The sequence below is a fragment of the Carcharhinus amblyrhynchos genome, unplaced genomic scaffold, assembly GCF_965287045.1.
Source record: "Carcharhinus amblyrhynchos unplaced genomic scaffold, sCarAmb.v2.hapA scaffold_483, whole genome shotgun sequence".
Taxonomy (NCBI): domain Eukaryota; kingdom Metazoa; phylum Chordata; class Chondrichthyes; order Carcharhiniformes; family Carcharhinidae; genus Carcharhinus; species Carcharhinus amblyrhynchos.
The window spans coordinates 1-24314 of record NW_027650223.1 but is presented as its reverse complement, the minus strand read 5'-3'; the positions used below and the strand labels follow the sequence as shown (position 1 = coordinate 24314).

General features: G+C 48.8%; 1 protein-coding gene across 1 annotated transcript; it reads left to right on the top strand.

The window, feature by feature from the left end:
* The first annotated feature begins 517 nt into the window (after window positions 1–517).
* ndufs2 (NADH:ubiquinone oxidoreductase core subunit S2) lies at window positions 518–23988 on the top strand. The gene is made up of 14 exons (XM_080183939.1): window positions 518–667; window positions 1678–1784; window positions 1974–2164; window positions 5658–5778; window positions 6014–6126; window positions 6982–7056; window positions 7254–7331; window positions 12593–12678; window positions 12772–12891; window positions 13203–13332; window positions 17264–17359; window positions 20001–20084; window positions 21104–21161; window positions 23749–23988. Exons 1-14 carry the CDS (start codon window positions 555–557, stop codon window positions 23784–23786), a joined length of 1410 nt encoding a protein of 469 aa, XP_080040065.1. The 5' UTR covers window positions 518–554; the 3' UTR covers window positions 23787–23988.
* Window positions 23989–24314: the final 326 nt, after the last annotated feature.

The following is a 24314-nucleotide window of genomic DNA, read 5'->3' as shown; positions in this document are numbered from 1 at the left end:
TCCGCCATGTTTATGAGGGGCAGTTTCGAAAGCGATGTCTGGAGCGGGCCGCAGGTTTAAATAAATCATTTGCACTTGAACAATCAATTTAGCTGATTGATCGCCATGTAGCTAGTTTGGCACTTAAAAAAATAATGGACGCATTCACATCAGAAAGCTGTTTTTAGGAGGAAAGAAATAAATAATATGGGGGTAGCCCGTCAGTGAAATGGAGATAAGGATCGAAGTTGGGTTAGGCTCTGCTTATAGATGTCTTGACTTCCATTCCGTTCCTCAGTTTCGCACAGAAGGGAGAATGCGCCCCTAACAAAGATGGCGAGTAGCCCTCGGTTAACAGCCGTTATGCAGATCGAGTGAGAAAGAGTGCCCCGCATCAAGATGGGCACCCAAGATGGACGCCAGCGCTTTGCCCCTCACAAAGATGGCGAGTCCCAACAAGCCCTCTCTGCGCGTTGATTGGCCCGATCACCCCTCAGGAAGATGGCGGACGGGCGGATGTGACGGCTGGCAGTATCAGTGGGTTTCCGGTAACCCGGTCAGTGAAGGTCGGACTGATGGCGGCGGCAGTGCGGGCTCTGCTCAGAGCCGGGGGGAACCCGGGCTGTTCTCTGCAACTGCTTCAGCGGAGGGTAGGGGCCGCGCTCTCTGCCGGCTCCATTCCCGATAGGTAACAATGCCAGAGAGGAGGGGAACGTGGAGGCCTGGTTTTGGAGGGGGAGGGGCTTAAGGGAGGAGTAGAGTGAGGAGGGTCTGGGGGGTGACGGAGCTGTGGGGGAGGGTCTGGGGGTGACGGAGCTGTGGGGGAGGGTCTGGGGGGTGACGGAGCTGTGGGGGAGGGTCTGGGGGTGACGGAGCTGTGGGGGAGGGTCTGGGGGTGACGGAGCTGTGGGGGAGGGTCTGGGGGTGACGGAGCTGTGGGGGGAGGGTCTGGGGGTGACGGAGCTGTGGGGGAGGGTCTGGGGGTGACGGAGCTGTGGGGGAGGGTCTGGGGGTGACGGAGCTGTGGGGGAGGGTCTGGGGGTGACGGAGCTGTGGGGGAGGGTCTGGGGGTGACGGAGCTGTGGGGGAGGGTCTGGGGGTGACGGAGCTGTGGGGGAGGGTCTGGGGGTGACGGAGCTGTGGGGGAGGGTCTGGGGGTCAGAGGTGGGCTTGTAGAGGATGGTTGGTGGTGGGGCTATGAGGATGGCGTTGATGGAGGGGATTGGGGTGGGAGTTTGGTGTCTTGGTTGGGGGAGTGTACCTGCGGGCAGTGTCTGTCTCTGAGCGGGCGGGGGGAGTGTCTGTGTGGGGGTGGTGATGGGGTGCAGGGTGGCGCATTGTCGAGTTGGAGGCAGGGGGGTGCACCGGTGTGGGGATGGGCAGCAGGGAGTGTTGGCGTGGCTGGGCAGTGAAGCATTGGCATGGGGTGTGGAGTGTTGGTGAGAGAGGTGGGGGAACATCTGCGTTGGGGTGGCTGGGGGGGGAGCATCAGCGTGGGCATGGGGTGGTGCACAGTGTCGGGGTTGTCATAGGGGTGCAGGGGTTCAGTGCAGGGGGCAGAGTGTCAGTACGGTGCTGCAGCACGTGTGGGGGAGGCGGGGGAAGTGTCTCCTGGAGAACGGACACCAAGGAATTAAATTGCAGTTGTTTTTTTTATATGAGGGGGATGAGTTACTGTTGCTGTTTTCTCTCTTTCAGGGGTGCAAGGCAATGGCAGCCTGACCCAGAATGGCTGCAGCAATATGAAGGGGCAGTGATGTACCCCACCGAAATCACAGCCAAGTGGAAACCCCCCCCCTGGAACGGTAAGAGAGGCTTGTGGAAACAAAGGGACAGGGGCAATCCACCTGTTTTTACTCTTGAGCTTCCCCCACTCTGCCATCCAGGGCTGAGGAAGGTCGTTCTGGTTTGTGTTCACAATGGCTGACTGGCAAACCCATCTTTTTCTCCCTCCTTTCCCTTCCAACTCCCTGTGTCCATGCACGCCTTCACAGACAAAGATCCACCAAAGGACAGGAAGGTTACCAACTTCGTCATCAACTTTGGTCCTCAGCATCCTGCAGCCCATGGAGTCCTGCGCCTGGTCATGGAGCTGAGCGGGGAGTCTGTGAAGAAATGTGACCCTCACATCGGCCTCCTGCACCGGGGCACAGAGAAGCTCATTGAATACAAAACCTACTTGCAGGTACGTCCTCTCCCCTCAGGAACTCCCTCGCAGCTTTCCTCGTTGCACTGTCAGAGGGTCAGTGCTGCAGTGTCAGACAGTCGGTGCTGATGGAGTGCTGCAGCAGCTGTTCCTTCGGTTGGATATCGAAGAGCGCGCAGTGTATCTGATGTTCCTGAGCTCTCCCTGCTGTCCTGGGGCCAATATTTATTCCTGTCAGCACAGTGATAAGAGTCCAGCTGATCCAGCCACAAGCATGTGGCCTGTTGTGGGATCTTGCTGTTTGCAGATTGACTGTCCACGTTACAGAAGTGATGACACTGTCAATGTACCTTGCTGCCTGTGAAAGGTGCTGGATATGTGAAAAGGTACATTTGCCTTTTTATTGAACCGAGTGTGATTCTGTCACCCAGTGGCTCCCCAATGTACTGACACCATTGAAGCCCAAACAGCCAGCAGCATTTCAGCAGCTGGTGTATTTAGTTTAACCAGGATGAGCAGGGATTTAGTCCAGGAGAAATGTTTGTTGCTGCAGTTCTCTTCCTCAGAGGACAGTGGATGTCACTGGATATATTCTACATTGTGTTGGACAAACCCTTGACCAACAAGGAGTAGAGGATTTTTCTGGCAAATCAGTAAAATTAAATTGAGGGAGGTAAGTAGAAGAGAAAATAAATCAACCTGGCATCAAACATAAACAAATTCCTGAGGAAAGTGGGAGTCTGCACCCTCCCCGTGTCTGCATGGGTTCCTCCCACAGTCTAAAGATGTGGATGGGCAGCACAGTGGCACTGTTAGCCTCTCAGCACCAGGTTCCTGGGTTCAATTCCCAGCTTGGGTCACTGTCTGTGTGAAGTTTGCATGTTCTCCCTGTGTCTGTGTGGGTTTTGCATGTTCTCCCAGTGTCTGTGTGGGTTTCCTCCTGGTGCTCCCGTTTCCTCCCACAGCCCATGTGTGGGTTAGGTCGATTGGCCATGCTAAATTGACCCTAATGTTATGGGATTGGCAGGGTAAATATATGGGGATAGGGCCTCGGGGTGAGATTGTGGTTGGTACAGACTCGATGGCCAAATGGCCTCCTTCTGCACTGTAGAGATTCTCTGACTGAAAGCTCAGAAATTACAACCAAAGGGATTAACCAAGGCATCCCAGTCCTCCTGGTGCCCAGTGGCTACGAAGATCTCGACCAAGCTGCAGACACTGCACGCTCCCTCTCCAAAAGCACCCACCACGGAGGAAGGGCAGACAAGCTGGCCAGACCAACCCCTCGATCGTCTGTTGGCGGCGAGTTCAGCCAGGAGCAGGTTTGGCTGGTGGCACTGGGTGCCCATAGAACAGGAGATTCGTGAGTGAAAGGTCTTCCAGGAAATGAAAAGGGGGTGCGGCCTATACCCAATCAGATATGCCTGATCCATGGACTCCACAAGGCCACAAAAAAGCACAGGCGTCCTGGGAGACTGTGAACCAACAAGCTATGGTTGTATGGGGCTGCTGTGTGCAAGACTTCCAACCACTGTCCCTGATGATAAGAGGGAGGACTGCCTTGGATATGCCCGAGCACACAGGTGAAGGCAAGGAGGGCATGTCCTCAAGGTGGCTCGGCTCGTTGGGTAACAGATGTTATCAATTATGGGCTGGACATCCACTGATGCCCAGCATGCCAATTCAAATGGAGTCATCCAGCTCACTCCTCCCTTCAGCCAGCACCGCTCCAATCCTGGCCAATGGTGAGTGTAGGAGGTGATGGAAGCCAGGCAGTAAAGTGGAGTTAAGGCCATTATCGGATCAGCCATGAGCTAGCTCTTTGGTTGGTGGAGCAGCCTCTCAAGGTTGAATGGCTGACTCCCACCCTTTCTTTACATGGGTTGCTGCTGGGGAGGCAAGTATTTATTGCCCATCTCTAATTGCCCCTTCAGAAGGTGGTGGTGAGCTTAACCGCTGCAGTGTCTGATGTGTAGGTACACCCACAGTGCTGTTAGGGACGGAGTTGCAGGATTTTGACCCAGTGACAGTGAAGGAACATTGTATATTTCCAAGTCAGGATGGTGAGTGACTTGGAGGGGAACCTCCAGGTGGTGGCGTTCCCAGGTATCTGCTGCCTTGTCCTTCTAGACAGCAGTGGTTATGGATTTGGAAGGTGCTGCCTAAGGAACCTCAGTGAGTTCCTTCAGTGCATTTTGTAAATGGTGCACATGTCTGCCACTGTGTGCCAGTGGGTAGGTGTTTGTGGAGGGGGTAGCAATCAAGCAGGCTGCTTTGCCATGACGGTGTCAAGTTTCTTGTGTTGTTGGACCAGCATCTATCCAGGCAAGTGGGAGAATTATATCACACTCCTGACTTGTGCCTTGTTGATGGTGGACAGACTTTGGGGAGTCAGAAGGTGAGTTACTCACTGCAGGATTCCCAGCCTCTGATCTGCTCTCGTAGCCACAGTATTTATATGGCTGGTCCAGTTCAGTTTTTGGTCAATGGCAACCCCAGGGTGTTGATATTGGGGATTCAGTGATGGTAATATCATCGAATGTCAAGGGTTGGGTTTTCTTTTCAAAGACTAAGTAATGCTGAAACTTCAGCTAATACAGAGGCTCGCAAAGTCAGTATCGTGACTAAAGGTGTATATTTATTTGACCAGCGATCTCTGGGAGAGATAGCATTGGTCAGCTCAACACCTCTCTAAAGAGAAGGCCCTGACCATTCCAATACCATTCTGCAGTACGTCAGACAGGACATTTATACATTTCAGTTTGCTTTTCCCGCCTTCCCATTAGTTATTAACCAGTCATCGTTAGTACAAATCAATCATTGTCAATAGTTGTCTTATACCTTAGCCAATTACATTCTACCTTCTGCCATTACAGGATTTTATTGGTCCATAGAATCCAAATGCTGCTTCTCCCTGTCGCTTAGCAACCCCAGATGCTTAGCTATTGATTTCAAAGGTGCTGTTCACACCAACTCTCAATTAGTCACACAGTTGATATTCCCGTATCTGAGAAACACTGTCTTATCAGTACCAATTGAACAGCTCTATTCACACTATGGTTTTGGAAACTCATGCTGTCCTTGTGCTAAGAAGAATATACACATCCTGTGGTTTCATTGTTCCAAAGAATGTGGTTCATCTCACTAAGCCATCATGCTGCTGGGTAGCCTGCCTTTGGCTAAAGTGCACAGATTGAAAAATACATCTGAAAAACATTTTAAAATCCAAAATACATGCTTAAATCAGAAACACTTGTTCAAATCTCTTTCTTGTTTAAATCTCTTACTGTGATTATATGGTCTTTATGCAGATAGTAGCCCTGTTCGTCTGTAATTGTGATCTGGAGTCATTCGCTCAGCGCTAGTCGTTTTATTAGTGTCTTAAATCCCTGATTATTTGAAATTCCTGTAACAGAGTGATAGATCCTCTCTTGTTGCAGATGGTCATTGGCTGCTGCTTATGTGGTGCCAATGCTACCGTATGCGGGCCACCAGATGTCACTGACATTTTCTCTCTCTCTGCTTTTGCTAGGCCCTCCCATATTTTGACCGCCTGGATTACGTCTCTATGATGTGTAATGAACAATGCTATTCCCTGGCTGTGGAAAAGTTGCTGAACATCCGCCCTCCGATCCGTGCCCAGTGGATACGAGGTAAGGCTGTCCGTCGAGTGGACGCTGTGGCATTGTCTGTCGCTATTGGTGTCTCGGCGGTGTGGGGCATTCCCCCTCAGCCTATTTAGCTGGGGACGGAGGAGAATGTAGGTGGGTTCGCCATCCACATGGGCAGGGAGAAATTTGACTGTGGCTGGGGAGCACTCTAACCCTGTGATTGTGTTGATCCTCTCTGCCGCCTTTGACCCTATCTGTTTTGTTCTCCCTCCACCAGTCCTCTTCGGCGAACTCACGCGGATTCTAAACCACATCATGGCTATCACCACCCACGCCCTGGATATTGGAGCCATGACCCCTTTCTTCTGGATGTTTGAGGAGCGGGAGAAGGTGAGGGTCACGGAAGGGTGGGTGAGAGACAGAGCCACACTCTGCTGGCTTGACAAGTCAACTGAAAAACCTAACTAAACTATTGAACGAGTTAACGATTTATTAATGGAGACAATTGACTCAGTGGTTAATTCAGACTTAGCAGGTTAGACAATTGACCAAACAACCAAATGATTCCATAATGAACTAGCTCATTAACTAATTGACTAAATTGCAAACTATTTGAGTAAAACGTGAAAATACAATTTGCGAATGAATTAACGAATGGCATCAATTGACTATTAATTCTTTGAAACCATCAAATTGATTAATTATTGAACTAACAGTGAAACAGTGGTTAGCACTGCTGCCTCTCAGCGCCAGGGACTGGGCTTCAATTCCGGCCTTGGATCACTGTCTGTGTAGAGTTTGCACATTCTCCCTGTGTCTGCGTGGGTTTCCTCTGGGTGCTCCAGTTTCCTCCCACAGTCCAAAGATGTGCGGGTTAGGTAGATCGGCCATGGTAAATTGCCCTCAGTGTCAGGGGGATTAGGAGGGTAGATACGTAGGATTATGGGAATAGAGCTTGGGTTGGATGGTTGACGGTGCAGATTCGATGGGCCAAATGATGACCTTCTGCACTCTTGGGATTCTATGGTTCTATGAACTAGTGAACAAATTAATAACCTCTTTCTCTTTCTCAATCCCTTTTATCACTATTTCTCTCAATCCCTTCTGTCTCTCTCACTTTTCTCTATACTTCATTTTCTCTCTCACTCCCAATCCTCTCTTTCTGTCTCACTCTCTTTCTAATTCTTCTTTCCTCTCTCACTCTCCTGTCTTTTATCACCTCACTCTCTTTTTTTATCTCTGCAGATGTTTGAATTTTATGAGAGAGTGTCCGGAGCTCGGATGCACGCAGCTTATATCCGACCAGGCGGTGTCCACCAGGTCAGAGGGGACGTGGAATGGCGGGCGGTGGTGGGAGAACGTGGGGCAGGGTTGAGGGGTTACAGTCACGGGTGTCGGGCATGTTGGGTTGTGATGCTACCAGCCGCAGCTTTCTGCTCGAGCCACCCTCCTCGCAGATTTGCATCTGATCTCCAATGGTGGCTCACCCTTCTCAGTACCTATCACTTTGTTTGCAGGATCTACCTCTCGGCTTAATGGATGATATTTACGAGTTTATCAAGAACTTCTCCATACGCATCGATGAGGTTGAGGAGGTGAGGCTCACCGTAACTGCTTAGGCCAGATTTTCTCATAACATTCACCAAACTGTGCCCCTCGCCTCCTTGCTCTCTCTCACTTTCTCTTTCTTCTCTCTCTCTATTTCTCTCTCTCTCTGTCCCCTTGCTGCCTTCTCTCTTTCCCCTCTTGCTGCCTCCTCTCTCTCGCTTTCCTTCTCCCCTCGCCCCGCCTTCTCTCGCCCTCTTTCTCCCCTCGCCCCTGCCTCCTCTCGCCCTCTTTCTCCCCTCGCCCCTGCCTCCTCTCGCCCTCTTTCTCCCCTCGCCCCTGCCTCCTCTCGCCCTCTTTCTCCCCTCGTCAGGTCCTCCCACCCACCTGACAAAGGAACAGCCGAAAGCTCCTGGTGTTTGCTACAAATAAAGCTGTTGGACTTTAACCTGGTGTTGTGAGACTTCTTACTGAGCATACAGGAGGCAGAGAGTGTGATAGACACTAGTTACAGGGAGGTTGTCACACTACAGGTTCAGACAGGTAAATTGGCTGACACCAGGAGAGGCAGGCAGGTGGTGCAGAAGTCTTGTGTGTCTATTTCCCTTTCAAACAAGTATAGCATTTTGGATGCTGTTGAGGGGGATAGCCTATCAGGGGGAGATACCAGCAGTAGCCAGGCCTGTGACACCACAGCTGATTCTGCTGTGGGAAAGGGTCGGGTAAAGAGCCAGCGAGCAGTAGTAATAGGGGACTGGCTAGTTAGAAGCGTTTCTGTGGCCGGAATCGAGATTCCAGGATGGTGTGTTGCCTCCCTGGTGCCAGGGTCAAGGCGTCGCTGAACGATTGCAGGAAATTCTTAAAGGGGAGGGTGAGCAGCCACATATTAGTACCAACGACAGAGGTGGGAAAAGAGATGAGGCCCTGAAATGTGAATACAGAGAGTTAGGCAGAAGGCTAACGTGCAGGACCTCGAAGATAATAATTTCAGGACTACTACCAGTGCCACGTGCCACTGGGAGTAGCAGTAGGAGGATTAGACAGATGAATGCCTAGCTTGAGAGCTGGTGCAGGGGGCAGGGATTTGCTTTTTGAATTATTGGGATCTTTTCTGGGGAAGGGCTGATCTGTTCAAAAGGGATGGGTCCCACTTGAACTGGAGGGGGGGCTCAAACTTCCTGGCGGGGAGATTTGCTAGAGCACCCGGGAGGGTTTAAATTAGTTTGGCGGGGGGGGAGGTGGGATCCAAAGTAGTAGGGAGACAGAAGAGAAGTTTGACAACAGCACAGAAGTTAAAGAGAGTGCATTAGTTAATAAAGGCAGTGTCAGTAGTCCTAGTATCAGACAGAAGCAAGACAGAGAGCAAGGGAAGTCCAGCTTAAACTGCATTTATTTCAATGCAAAAAGCCTGACAGGCAAGGCAGATGAACTCAGGCCATTGATCGGTACTTGGGACTGGGATATTATAGCAATTACTGAAACATGGCTAAGGGAGGGAGAGGATTGTCAGCTTAATGTTCCGGGGTATAGATGCTACAGGAAAGATAGAACAGGAGGTAAGAAAGGAGGTGGCGTTGCACTTTTGATAAGGGAAAGCATCACGGCCGTACTGAGATGGGATATATCCAAGGGTTCAGTCACTGAATCTAAATGGGTAGAACTGAGAAATAAAAAGGGGGAAATCACTGATAGGGTTGTACTATCGGCCCCCAAATAGTCAGCAGGAAATTGAGGAGCAAATATGTAAGGAGATTACAGATAGGTCCAAAAAAAGGGTGGTAATAGAGATTTTAATTTTCCCAATGTTGACTGGGACGGCCATAGTATTAGAGGGTTGGATAGAGAGAAATTTGTTGGATGTATTCAAGAGGAATTTCTCATTCAGTATGTGGATGGCCTGACTAGAGAGGGGGGCAAAACTTGACCTCCTCTTGGGAAATAAGGAAGAACGGGTGACTACTCTTGATGAGGGATCACTTTGGGACCAGTGACCATAATTCTATTAGTTTTAAGATAGCTGTGGAAAATGATAGGTCTGTCCCAAAAGTTAACATTCTAAACTGGGGCAAGGCCAATTTTGATGGTATCAGCAGAAACTTTCAAAAGTTAATTGGGGAAGTCTGTGGGAAGGAAAAGGGACACATGGTAAGTGGCATGCTTTCAAAAGCGTGTTAACCAGGGTTCAGAGTAAGCACATTTCTCTTAGAGTGAAGGGCAAGGCTGGCAGAAGTCGGGAATCCTGGATATTGAGGCCCTGGTCAAGAAGAAAGAGGCACATGAAGTGCGTAGGCAGCTGGGATCAAATGAATCTCTTGAAGAGAATAGGGGTAGAGTTAAGAAAAAAATCAGAAGGGCAAAAAGGGGACACAAAATTGTTTTGGCAGATAAGGCAAAGGAGAATCCAAAGAGCTTCTACAAATAAATAAAGGGCAAAAGAGTAATAAGGGAGAGAGTAGGGCCTGTTAAGGATCAACAAGGTCATCTATGTGCGCGGATCTACAAGAGATGGGTGAGATCCTAAATGAATATTTCTCATCAGTATTTACTGTTGAGAAAAGCAAGGATGTTAGGGAACTTGGGGACATAAATATTGATGTCTTGAGGAGTGTACATATTACAGAGGAGGAGGTGCTGGAAGTCTTAAAGCGCATCAAGATAGATAAATCTGCAGGACCTGATGAGGTATACCCCAGGATGTTGTGGGAGGCGAGGGAGGAAATTGTGGGTGCTCTAGCAGAGAGATTTGCATCATCGAGAGTCACGGGTGAGGTGCCTGAAGATTGGAGATTGGCAAATGTGCCTTTGTTTAAAAAGGGCTGCAAGGAAAAGTGTGGGAACTACAGGCCAGTGAACCCTGTGTAGCGGGTAAATTGTTGGGAGATATTTTAAGAGACAGGATCTACAGGCATTTAGAGATGCAAGGACTGATTAGGGACAGTCAGCATGGTTTTGTGAGTGGAAAATCATGTCTCCTAAATTTGATAAGAGTTTTTTGAAGGAGTAACCAAGAAGGTAGATGAGGGCAGTGCAGTTATGTTGTCTGCATGGACTTTAGCAAGGCCTTTGACAAGGCACCACATGGTAGGTTGTTGCAGAAAGCAAATCTCACAGGATCCAGGTTACGGTATCTAAATGGATACAAAATTGGCTCCTTGCCAGAGGGTGGTTGTAGAAAGTTGTTTTTCAAACTGGAGGCCTGTGACCAGCAGTGTGCCTCAGGGATCAGTCTGGGCCTCCTGTTATTTGTCACTTATATTAATGATTTGGATGTGAATATATGTGGCATGGTTAGTAAATTTGCAGATGACACCAAGATTGGTGGCATGGTGGACAGGTTATCTCCAGTTGCAGCAGGATCTTGATCAATTGAGCCAGTGGGCTGACGATTGGCAGATGGAGTTTAATTAGACAAATGCAAGGTAATGCATTTTGGTAGATTAAGTAAGAAGTCTGACAACACCAGGTTTAAGTCCAACCGATTTATTTGTTTGATAGTATTTGGTAGATTGAACCAGGGCAGGACTTACCCAGTTAATGGTAGGCTGTTGGGGAGAGTTACAGAATAAAGAGATCTAGGGGTATATGTTCATAGCTCCTTGAAAGTGGAGTCACAGGTGGACAGAGTGGTGAAGAAGGCATTTGACATGCTCGGTTTCATCAGTCAGGAGTTGGAATGTCTTGTTGAAGTTGTACAAGACATTGGTAAGGCCACAGTTGGAATACTGTGCACGATTCTGGTCACCCTAATATGGAAAGGATATTATTAAATTAAAAAGACTGTAGAAAAGATTTACTAGGATGCTACTGGGACTTGATGGATTGAGTTATAAGGATGGATAGACAGGGACTTTTTACTCTGGAGCATAGGAGGCTGAGGGGTGACCTTATAGAGGTCTATAAAATAATGAGGGGCAGAGACAAGGTAGATGGTCAATATCTTTTCCCAAAAGTAGGGGAATCTAAAACTAGAGAGCATAGGTTTAAGGTGAGAGGGGAGAGACACAGAAGTGTTCAGAGGGCCAATGTTTTCACAGTAAAAAGTCTGACAACACCAGGCTTTAGTCCAACCGATTTATTTGATAGTAAACTCACTAGCTTTCGAGGGGATTCCCTCTTCTTCAGGTGAATGGAGAGTTCTGGCCTCAGACAGCATATAAAGCACAGACAGTTTACAGATTACTGATTAGAATGCGAATCTTTACACCTAACCTGCTGTTCAAGTCCTAAAGTGGCTGACAATGTGTGTGGAAGGAGCACTGATCACAGGTTAAAGAGATGTGTATTATCTCCAGACAGTACAGTAAATGAGGTTTTGCAAACCCAGGCAAGTCACGGGGGTTACAGATAGTGCGACATGGATCTTGTCACTATCTGTAACCCCCGTGACTTGCCTGGGTTTGCAAAACCTCACTTACTGTACTGTCTGGAGACGATACACATCTCTTTAACCTGTGCTCAGTGCTCCTTCCACACACATTGTCAGCCACTTTAGGACTTGAACAGCAGGTTAGGTGTAAAGATTCGCATTCTACTCAGTAATCTGTGAACTGTCTGTGCTTTATATGCTCTGTCTGAGGCCAGAACCCTCCATTCACCTGAAGAAGAGGGAATCCCCTCGAAAGCTAGTGAGTTTACTATGGACTTGATGGATTGAGTTATAAGGTTGGACTAAAACCTGGTGTTGTCAGACTTTTTACTGTGTTTACCCCAGTCCAACGCCGGCATCTCCACATCATGACCAATGTTTTCACCCAGAGGGTGGTGAGTGTCTGGAACAAAATGCCAGAGGTAATAGTAGAGACGGGTTCAATTTTATCTTAAAAAGCATTTAGATAGTTACATGAGTACGATGGGTATAGAGAGATATATGCTGAATGCAGGCAATTGGGATTAGTTTCGGGGTTTTTAAAAAAAAGAGCAGCATGGGGAAGTTGGGCCGAAGGGCCTGTTTCCATGCTGTAAACCTCTATGGCTCTGTGACTCTCTGTCCCCTCATGCTGCCATCTCGCTACCTCTCTCATCGCGCTGCCGTCTCTTGCTCTCCCCTTCAGCTGCTATCTCTCGCGCTCTCTCTCAACTCGCGCCACCGTCTCTCACGTTCACTGCCCCCTCGCGCCGCCGGCCCCCTCCTCCTCACTGCCCCGCTGCCCCATCTCCCGCCATGCCCTCTATGCCTCCTTCTTCTTTTCTCCCTTACTCTCTTGAGCGTGCTCTCTGTTTCCTGCTCCCTTCTGCCTGTTCGAGTCCCTGCGCTCCCCCACATGCACTGACTCGTTCTCTCATGCTCACTGTGCCTCTTTCCCTCCTCCAGATGTTCACCAACAACAGGATCTGGAAGAAGCGGACAGTGGATATCGGTGTGATTGGTGCAGAGGAAGCTTTGAACTACGGATTTAGGTGAGGTGGGGTGGGAGAGGAGGGATATATGGTGACTGGAAATCATGCCCTGCCACTCCTGTATACATCTAACCTCGCCTCTCTCCATCACAGTGGGGTAATGCTCCGCGGATCCGGAATCAAGTGGGATCTCAGGAAGACGCAGCCTTACGATGTTTATGACCAAGTTGAGTTTGATGTTCCGATTGGCAGCCGAGGAGACTGTTATGACAGGTCAGCAAACAGCGCGCTGATTTCACACTGATAGACTGAGTCTCATCTAGACAGTGTAGAGAAAGTGTTACTCTATCTAACCCCGTGCTGTACCTGTCCTGGGAGAGTTCGATAGAGGCAGTGTAAAGAGAACTTTACTCTGTATCTAACCCCGTGCTGTACCTGTCCTGGGAGTGTTTGATGGGGGCAGTGTAGAGGGAGCTTTACTCTGTATCTAACCCCGTGCTGTACCTGTCCTGGGAGTGTTCAATGGGGACAGTGTAAAGGGAGATTTACTCTGTATCTAACCTGCCCTCGATACTATTCCACAGGTATTTGTGCCGAGTGGAGGAAATGAGGCAGAGTCTGCGAATCATTCTGCAGTGTCTGAATAAAATGCCTGAAGGTGAAATCAAAGTGGATGATGCCAAGATCTCTCCTCCCAAAAGAAGTGAGATGAAGGTACACGCAGTCACGCAACTTCCTGTTATTTGCTTCTGGGATGCACTTGTCACTGGCTAGGACAGCCTAGGGAACATAGTGCTGAGGCCCTGCATTGAGCCACTCCAGCCTGCATTGTGTAGTAATGGTTTGCCATAATCAAGTGGCTTTTCACTTGGGAGCCCCGTGCGTTGCTGCATGCCTGGATTCCAGGTAGACCAACCTGGCCATTGACAACATTTCTTAATCATATTCAAATACCCCCCCCACTCACCGTCATGGTAAGGAGATGCAGTGGTGTAGTGGCATAATCCCTGGACTAATAACCCAGAGAGACAGAGTAATACTCTGAGGATAAAGGCAAATTTCTACAGATGCTGGAATCTGAAATAATAACAAAATGCTGGAAAATCTCTTCAGGTCTGACAGCATCTGTGGGGAGAGAATAGAGTCAACATTTCGAGTCTGGATGACTGCTGTTAGGAGCTCTGACAAATATTCATCCAGATTCAACATTGCCTCTATTATCAGATGCTTTCAGACCTGCTAAGATTTTCCAGAATTTTCTGGTAATGCTGTGAAGACTCGGGTTGGAATCGCACCATGGCACATGGTGACATTTGGCTCTACCGATGACTGTCATAAAAACCCATCTGGGTCACTAATGTCCTTCAGGGGAAGAAATTGGCTGTCTTTACCCGATCTGGCCTGCGGGTGACTCCAGAGCCACAGTAATCTAGTTGATTCTCAAATTCCTACTGAAATGACTGAGCGAGACACTCAGTTGCATTCAACCTTTACAAAGCAAAAGAAAAAGATTGAAACCAGACAGATTGACCGGAAACTACAACAGTAAACTCAGCCCTGTTGACCCTGCAAAGTCCTCCTGACTAATACCTGGGGGCCAGTGCCTCAATTGGAAGAGCTGTCTCACAGACTAGTCAAGCAACAGCCTGACGTAGTAGAAACATAGAAGCAGGAGGAGGCCATTTGAGCCTGCTCTGCCACTCATTAAGATCATGACTGATCCTCCAACTCAATAACCTAATCCTGCTTTCTCCCAATAACCTTTGATCCCATTCGCCACAAGTGCTACATCCAGCCACCTCTTGAATGCATTCAATGTTTTAGCATCAACTAGTTCCTGTGGTAATGAATTCCACAGGGTCACCACTCTTTAGATGAAGAAATGTCACCTCACCTCTGTCCTAAATGGTCCATCCTGAATCCTCAGACTGTGCTCCCTGGTTCTGGACTCCCCCACCATTGGGATCATCCTCCCTGCATCTATCCTGTCTAATCCTGTTTGATCTCTGAGATCTCCCCCCATTCGTCTGAACTCAAGCAGAAACAATCCTAACTGAGTCAATCTCTCCTCGTATGTTGGTCCCGCCATCCCTGGAATCAGCCTGGTAAACCTTCACTGCACTCCCTTGAGAGCAAGAACATCCTTCCACAGAAAAGGAGACCAAAACTGCACACAGTGCTCTCGGTGTGGCCTCACAAAGGCCCTATATAGTTGCAACAACATATCCCTGCTCCTGTACTTGAAACTTCTCGCAATGAAGGCTAACATACCATTTGCCTTCTTTACTGCCTGCTGCACCTGCATTCTTACCTTCAGTGACTAGTGCACAAAGACACCCAGGTCCCGCTGCACACTCCCCTCTCTTAATGTACAGCCATTCAGATAGTAATCTGCCGCCTTATTTTTGCTTCCAAAGTGAATAACCTCACATTTATCCAAATTATACTGTATCTGCCATTCAGCCCACTTGTCCAACCTGTCTAGATCATTCTGAAGGATCTTTGCATCCTCGTCACAGTTCACCCTCCCACCCAACTTGGTGTCATCTGCAAACTTGGAGATGTTACATTTGTTCCCTCGCCCAAATCATTAATATATATTAGGAATAGCTGGGATCCCAGCACCAATCCCTGCGGCACCGCACTAGTTCCTGCCTGCCAATTTAAAAAGCACCCATTAATTCCTACTCTTTGTTTCCTCTCTGCCAACCAGTGTTCTATCCATCTCAATACAATCCCGTGCACTTTAATCAAAAACTTTCTATAAGTCCAAATATACCACATCGAATGGCTCCCTCTTGTCAACTCTACTAGTTACACCTTAAAAGAATTTCAACAAATTTCTCAAGCATGATTTCCCTTCATAAATCCATGCTGGCTCTGTCTGATCCTGCCACTGCTTTCTAAATGCTCTGCTATAAAGTGCTTGATAATGGATTTGAAAATTTTCCCCACTACCGATATTAGGCTTATGGTCTATAATTCCCTGTTTTCTTGCTACCTCCCTTTTTGAATATTTGAGTGATATTTGCTACCCTCCAATTTGCAGGGACTGTTCTGGAGTCTATAGAGTTCTTGAAGGTGACCCACCAGTGCATCCACTATTTCTAGAGCCGCTTCCTTAAGTACTCTGGGATGTAGATTATCAGGCCCTGGGGATTTATCCACCTTCAATCCCATCAACTTCCCCAGTACCATTTCTCTACTAATATTGATCTCCCTCAGTTCTTCCCTCTCACTAAATCTTGCATTCTCCAGCATTTCTGGCATCTGATTTGTGTCCTTTTTTTGTGAAGACAGAACCAAAGTACATATTCAGTTGCTCGGCTATTTCTGTGTCCCCTATTACACGTTTCCCCCATTTCTGTCTGTAGGGAACCTACATTTGTCTTCAACCTCTTTCTCTTCACGTTTCTATAGAAACTCTTAGTGTCAGTCTTTATGTTCCTTGCAAGCTTACTTTTGCACTGTATTTTCTCTTTCTTAATCAATCCCTTAGTCCTTTTTTGCTGAATTCTAAACTGCTTCCTAACCTCAGACCTATTGTTTTTCTTGGCCAATCTATATGCTTCTTCCTTCGATCAAATACTTCTCTAACTTCCTATGTAAGCCATGGGTTGGCTGGCCCTCTTACCCGTTTTGCTTTTGTGTCAGACAGGAATAAGCAGTTGCTGCAGTTCCCCTATACGTTTCTTGAATGTTTGACATTGTCTATCCACTGTCATCCCTTTAAGTAACTTCCCAAGGCCAACTCACGCCTCATAGTTTCTTTTATTAAGATAATTAAGGATCCCACGCACCCCGGGCATTCTCTCTTCCACCTTTCTCTAGTTTCTGAATCAACTACTTCACTCTCCATCTTGAGAACGCGCTCTAGCATGTTATGGTTGCTCATCTCCAAAGGGTCTCACACAGCTAGATTGGCAATGATCCTCTCCTCATTACACAGTGCCCAGTCTAAGATGGCCTGCTCTCCAGTTGGTTCCTCCATATATTGATCAAGAAAACTATTCCAGGTACACTCCAAGAATTCCTCATTTACGGCATTGAGGCTAATTTGATTGCTCAATCTATGCAGATTAAAATCATTCATAATCGCCAATATGCATCACTAATTTCATGTTTAATGCCATTCCCAACATCACTGCTGTTTGGGGGTCTATATATGATTCTCATGGAATCATACCTTACAGCTAATGTCCCAGACTCTACCTTCACCGTTCCTTAGTGTGTCCTATCCCATTGGGAGAGGTGGTACAGTCTGGAGGAAGTTGCCCTGGGAGTCTGGGAGTCTTGAAGTCTCATGACACCAGGTCATATATGGGCAAGGCAACCTCCCACTGATTAATGTGTACTGTTCCACCCTCAGCCGATGAATCAGTATGCCTCCATGTTGAACACCAACTGGAGAAAGCACTAGGGGTGACAAGAGTACAGAATGTACTCTGGATGGGGAATTTCAATGTCAGTCACCAAGAGGGGCTTGGTAGCAGCACCACAGACTGAACTGTCCGGGTCCTGAAAGACATAAATGCTAGACTGGGACTGCGGTGGATGGTTCCCTCGCTCTGCTTGCTCGCTGCCTCAAGTTTTTGCTCTGTTCTGCACCCTCCCATCACCCTCTGTGACTCTTACTGCTTCACAGACCTCAATGGAGTCTCTGATTCACCACTTCAAGTTATACACTGAAGGATATCAGGTGCCGCCAGGAGCCACGTACACTGCCATCGAGGCTCCCAAGGTAAGAGTGTTGTTAGAAAATGTAGGGAGTGGTCTCCCTGGGACCTTTTGATTTGATTTATTTTATTTATATTAGCATACAGTGAAAAGTATTGTTTTGTGCACGTTCTACAGACAAAACATACCATTCACAGTGAAGGAAACAGAGTGCAGAATGTAGTGTTACAGTTATAGCTAGGGTGTACAGAAAAATCAACTTCGTGCAAGGTAAGTCCATTCAAAAGTCTGATGGCAGCAGGGATGAAGCTGTTCTTGAATCAGTTGGTACATGACTTTTGTATCTTTCTCCTGAAGGAAGAAGGTGGAAGAGAGAATGTCCGGGGTGTGTGGGATCCTTAATTAGGCTGGCTGTTTTGCCGAGGCAGCGGGAAGTGTAAACAATTGATGGGAGGCTGGTTTGTGTGATGGATTGGGCTACGTTCATGGCCCTTTGTGGTTTCTTGCAGTCTTGGACAGAGCAGGAGCCATATCAAGCTGTGATACAGCCAGAGAGAATGCTTTCTATGGTGCATCTGTTAAAGTTGATAAGACCTGTAGTGGACATGCCAAATTTTTAAAATTTTCTGAGAGTAGAGGTGTTGTTGGGCGTTAGTGTCAGCATGGGGGGAACTAGGACAGATTGTTGGTGATCTGGACGCCGAAAAACTTGAAGCTCTCGAGCATTTCTACTTTATTCCCATTGATGTAAACAGGGGCACGTTCTCCTTCCTGAAGTCGATGACAATCTCCTTCGTTTTGTTGACATTGAGGGAGAGATTATTGTTGCTGCATCAGTTCACCAGATTCTCTATCTCATTCCCCTGTGCTCTGTCTCGATGTTGTTTGAGATCTGACCCACTATGGTAGTGTTGTCAGCAAACTTAAAAATCAAGTTGGAGGGGAATTTGGTCACATTCATAGGTGTATAAGGCATAAAGTAGGAGGCTGAGGACACAGTCTTGTGGGGCATTGGTGTTACATAGAACATAGAAGAGTACAGCACAGTACACAGAGACATAAAGGATTCTCAGGGGGGCTTGACAGGGTAGATGCTGAGAGGGCAGAATGTTTGAATAAACAGTCACCCGTTTAAGACAGAGATGAGGAATTTCTTCTCTGAGGGTAGTGAACCTGTGGCAGTCTTAACTGCAGAGGTTTGTAGTGTCTGGGTCATTATTTAATTTGATTTATTGCTGTCACATGTATTAATATGCAGTGAAAAGTATTGTTTCTTGTGCACTCTCCAGACAAAGCATACTGTTCATAGAGATGGAAACGAGACAGTGCAGAATGTAGTGTTACAGTCATAGCTAGGGTGTGGAGAAAGATCAACTTAATGAAAGATAAGTCCATTGAAAAGTCTGACAGCAGCAGGGAAGAAGCTGTGCTTGAGTTGGTTGGTACGTGACTTTTGTATCTTTTTCCTAACGGAAGGAGGTGGAAGAGAGAATGTCTGGAGTGTGTGGGCTCCTTAATTATGCTGACTGGTTTGTTGAGGCAGTGGGAAGTTTAGACAGAGTCTGTGGTTGGGATTCACATGATGGATTGCGCGACATTGACGACCTTTTGTAGTTCCTTGCCGTCTTGGGCAGAGCAGGAGCCCATACCAAGCTGTGATACAACCAGAAAGAATGCTTGCTATGGTGCATCTGTAAAAGTTGGTGAGAGTCGTAGCTGACATGCCAAATGTCCTCAGTCTTCTGAGAAAGTAGAGGCCTTAAATATATTCAAGGCTGAGATGGACAGATTTTTTATCAGTAAGGGTATCAAGGGTTATTGGGATATGGTGGGAGTGGAGAATTATCAATCATCATGAACTCATTGAATGGCAATGGTAGACTCGATGGGTTGAGTGGAATACTTCTGCTCCTACATCTTACGGATTTCTAATTTCAGAATGCCATGAGAAATTCTTGTCTGAGTCTTCAGATTGGTGGACCTAGGCTCACCGAACATTTCTATGGTTGATTTAGATTCTTGAATGAAAAGGGAGTCAAGGGACGGCTTGGCGGGGGGAGCGAGGGGAGAGAGGCCATTAGAGAGAATTTGAAGTTGAGGGAGGCAGACAGGTGGAAACCTGGCTGGGATCCAGGGAGAGAGGGGCAGTTTGAGGAGAGCTAGGGAGATGGAGGAAGGGGGAAAACAAACTGAGTGAGGGGAAGGGATGCAGTGGAATGCCTGGGAGGTCAGGAATGGAGAGATGGAAACTGGGGAGGGAGGCTCAGCAAAGAACAGGAGATTGTGGACAGAGGAAGGGAAGGAGATGAAATGAGACATTCAGTATGAAGGGCAGGCGTTGAAGGAGGGATGGAGACAGTAAGAAGGACAATTTGGAGAGAAGGAGAGTGATAGAGATTCCAGCCAGGAGAGAGCACTGACGAGTTCCTGGACCCACCCCAGGGGATGAGAACTGAGTTCAGGCGATTCACAGCTTCCCGAATGAACTTGTCGCCTGTCCCGCCCCCAGCCACACCCCGCTAGCGTACGAGGAGCATTCCCCTTTGCCCCCACTTGCCCCCTCACTCTCCCTCCTCTCCCCCCTCCTGTTCCCCCCACTCCACCCCTCACGATGCCACCTCCTTCCCCATCCACCTAGAGTGAGGAGAGACAGCTCACTCTGTATTCTGCTCACAGTCTCTCTCTCGCTCGCTCTCTCACCACAGGGGGAGTTTGGCGTATACTTGGTCTCGGACGGAAGCAGTCGTCCATATCGCTGCAAGATAAAAGCACCGGGATTCGCCCACTTGGTAGGTCATGTAGGTCTGGGTGTATCTGTATCTCTACGAGTCCTAATTTCTTGCTGCTGGGAAGCAGCAATGTGTGTGTGCTTCTCTCTCTCTGGCGTGTATGGGGTGTCAGGGAGGGGTAGTACCTCTGGTGGGGGAACATGTCACGTCTTTTGCAGGGCGGTTTGTCCACCCTTTGTCCCACCTGGCACTTAGCTCTCATCTGTGGCTCTCCGTAGCTGTTTGCATGCAACAGCAGCCACACCCCGGGCAACGGCTACGACAAGCCAGCTAAACCAGGTGAGAGTCTCAACCCTCAGTGAGATAGGGAGATGTCTATCCCAGCATGTGAAGACAGAGTCCGGTGGATTGAGCAGACAAGACCAGTGGAAGGTCCAGCAGTCAAGAAGGCGGTTTCTGCAAATTTTGTGGAACGCGAAGAGCAGGACAAGACACAGGAGACGTCCTGATCCCATCTCTAACCATCTTGACTCTTGTCTTGCCACTGGATCTAGATGGGAATTGGGAAGAGAGAGTGAGGCTGACGCTGCGCAACTCTCCCTCACTTGAATCCAAATCAAGCACTAGTTTCGACACCATCATCTGTCCAGTATGTGCCAGGACATTCCCTGCCCGAATTGCCCTGATCAGTCATCTTCAGACACACCGCAACCAGCCTCAAAATGATTAATGGTGTCGAGCTCCTCATCGATGACAATGGAGAAACAACAACTGTCTCCGTGGGCGTGTGTGTGTGTGTGTATTGGGGGAGGGGGTGGGGGCACTGCGCGCGGGCCCCTCCCTGTGCGCGTGCGCGCGGGCCCCTCCCTGTGCGCGTGCGCGCGGGCCCCTCCCTGTGCGCGTGCGCGCGGGCCCCTCCCTGTGCGCGTGCGCGCGGGCCCCTCCCTGTGCGCGCGCACCTGAGTGTATGCGCCACCGTGGGCCTGCCCTCGTGTGGCCAAACTGCCCCGCCCCCTCCATCCCTGTGCCCCCCTTGTCTCTCTCCACTTGCCTGATCTAACTCCATTGTTTTTATGCAGGCTGGACTAGACAGAATGTCTGAGGGACACATGCTGGCCGATGTGGTTGCAATCATTGGTGAGTCTCTGACTTTGGGTGTGAGGGGGGAGGAGGATGGTGCCAAGGGGAGCTGGATGGACTGTCATCACATCAGCTGCAAGAGGCTGATTTTGAAATCAGATTTCCGTTTCTGTGTGCTCGCTGTTTCGCAGTACAGACTGAGGCCATTCGACCAATTCCTGCCTGCTCTTTGCTCGATCTATCTAAGCAACAGACAGGAATAGTCAGCATCACTCCCTTCAGACACAAGCATCACACACACTGCTCAGTTCTAATGCTGGCAGTGGGGGACATTGTAGAGGGAGCTTTACTCTGTATCTAACCACGTGCTGTACCTGTCCTGGGAGTGTTTGATGGGGACAGTGTAGAGGGAGATTTACTCTGTATCTAACCATGTGCTGTACCTGTCCTGGGAGTGTTTGATGGGAACAGCCTCTGCAGTGCAGAAGCTCTAAAATCAGCCTGGTTTTGCCTTTGGGGTGTGAGCTGTGGACTGAGTCAGATCAGTACTGATGGGGAAAGAGGGAAGTAAATTCTGGGCGATGGACAGCTGAAGGACATAACACTTGTTTTCCATGATTCAGATTTCCTGTGTCTAATCTTGTGCCTATTAATGTTACTCAGTCCTTTTGTATTTCCTCATTCTCACAACATGTATCCACCTGACATTACTGCCTGTCTCTCAGCCACAGCCACTGCTGGTCTGTATTACTGAGGGCAGAGGAGGAAAAGTGGAAGGGGTGGGTGGGAGGAAGAGGATGTGAAGGAGAGAGGGAGGGATGAGAGAGAGAAGAGGGACAAGAGAGAAGGGTGTGTGTGTGTGTGTGTGTGAGAGAGTGAGTGGGGAGAATGGAGAGTGGTGTGTGTGTGAGAGATGGGGGGAGGGGACGAGTGTGAGAATGAGCAGCCGGGTTTGAGGGGGGGAGTGGATATGGGAGGGTGTGATACACCAGGGGGACAATGGGAGGGGGGGGTAGTGTTGCTGCAGGACAGATTAGTTGCCCCCACCCAGGCATAGAGTCTGTCTGGATCCTGAATTGCTGCCTGAGCTGAGAGTGAGTAGACCCCAGACTGTCTCTGCTGATTGTTTACCTGAGCAGCAAGATTTCCTCTCTCCCCACCCCGCCCCCGCTCCACACACTCCAAAGCAAAGTGACCGCTATCATGCTGCAAATATCTCTGACTGTATGTCCAGAATTAGCTCTGAACGGCCATACTGTGGTTGTTAACTGACTTGTCAAAGGGACACACTTCCCCATTCTCGTTATTCACGTGAGAACAGTGTTCAGTGTCATGTACTGCACACTATCTCTCTGTCCATTTTAAGCCAGTGCTGTCACTGACCTGCTGCTGGGGATATAGAACAGCATCCGCTCAACCCTCCAGCCTGCAGCACTGCTCTACGTGTGACTTCAAATCCAATTTCCTACTTACTCTCCCCCCTCCCCCAGCCACTCCCATACCCCCACTCTGGGGTCTGCTCCCCCTCGCCCCCCCCCCCCCCCCCCCCCAATGCCAGTAAGACCATAAGTTATAAGACAGAATTAGGCCATTTGGCCAATCGAGTCTGCATCACCATTCATTCACGGCTGATATTTTTCTCATCCCCATTCTCCTGTCTTCTGCCCTTAACCCTTGATCCCCTTACTGATCAAGAACCTATCTATCTCTGTCTTAAAGACACTCAATGACCTGACCTCCATAGTCCTCTGTGGCAATATGGTTCACCACTTTCTGGCTGAAGAAATTCCCCCTCATCTCAGTTTTAAAGGAGCTTCCCTTCGCTCGGAGGTTGTGCCCTCGAGTTCTAGTCTTCTAGAACACTCGCTAACACAGGGACCAGCCCCACCAAAACCTCTTCCTCCGTCCCAATTCTGTTCCTACAGACCCCGCTGCCTCTCTGGCTGTGCCAGCCCAATGCCCCTGCGAACTAGGTCGCTTCTCGTTCTTCCAGTGAGTTACAGACCCAACCTTCTCGACCTTTCCTCATCAGATGATCTCCTTTGTGCCAAAAATCAGCCAAGTCAACTTCCCCTGAACAACTTCCAAAGCAAGTATGTCCTTCCTTAAGCCAGGAGACCATGGCCAGAATTTCCTGTTCTGTCTGCCATGGGAATCGTAGCGGGTGAGTGGCGGACCCTGGAAAGGACTTGACCTCGGGTGGGATTTTCTGGTTTCAGGGCAAGTGAGGCCTGAAAATCCCACCCCATAATTGACCTCAATGTGATCTGACAATGCTGTGTACATCTGGAGCTAGTCTTCTCTAACTCCATGCTCCGTTCCATTGCAACAAGGCTCTGGGAGTGTTTGATGGGGACAGTGTAGAGGGAGATTTACTGCACTTGGAACACAAATCCTTGAGTCATGTTGATTTCCAGCTAGTTGTTGATCTTTTGAAAAGAGGAACTATCTGAAAAGAAGCAGTTATTCTGAGAATGGTGATGCAACTTCCACTGAACGCACTGTTAGCATATAGGTAGTTGATGCAACTTTGGTTCAGATTAAGCCCAGTAGCTGGAAAGTGACATATTTGTTCTTGGTACAGTTTGTGTGTTCAATATTCCACAGCAGTCGGCTCATGTCTGTGTCTCTGTTTCTCTTTCAGGCACCCAGGACATAGTGTTTGGTGAAGTGGACCGATAGTGTTGCCAATGACAGGACACTTCGAGTGGTCTTACCTCTGTCTCTCTTGTGTGATTTGATTTGCCCCGCACCTCTCCAATTCCAGGGGATCTCCTCCAGGCCTCCCCCACCCCAGGCCTTTTGCGTACTCCCCTATGTGTCTGCCTGGCCATGTCTGCGGTTTCATCTCTTCTGCTGGTTAATAAACGTTGGAGATGTCGTTGATCAGTCTTGGCTCATTTGTGCTAAAACAACTGTTGTATTGCAGGGGCATCAGGCTGGCACAGCTAGAGAGGCAGCGGGGTCTGTAGGAACAGAATTGGGACGGAGGAAGAGGTTTTGGTGGGCTGATCCCTGTGTTAGCGAGAGCAGGATTTGGGTTCAGATCACTTAGGGGGTTGTGGGATCAGGGCCTGAATCCCTCGGGCACCCTGGAAAACAGCTGTCCGCCGTGCTTGATTCCAGATAGCAATTTCAGTCTGGCTGCTCTCAAGGCCCACCGTTGAGGGGAGCGGCGAAGGGGGGCTCAGCGCTGGGGGGAGAGAGGGG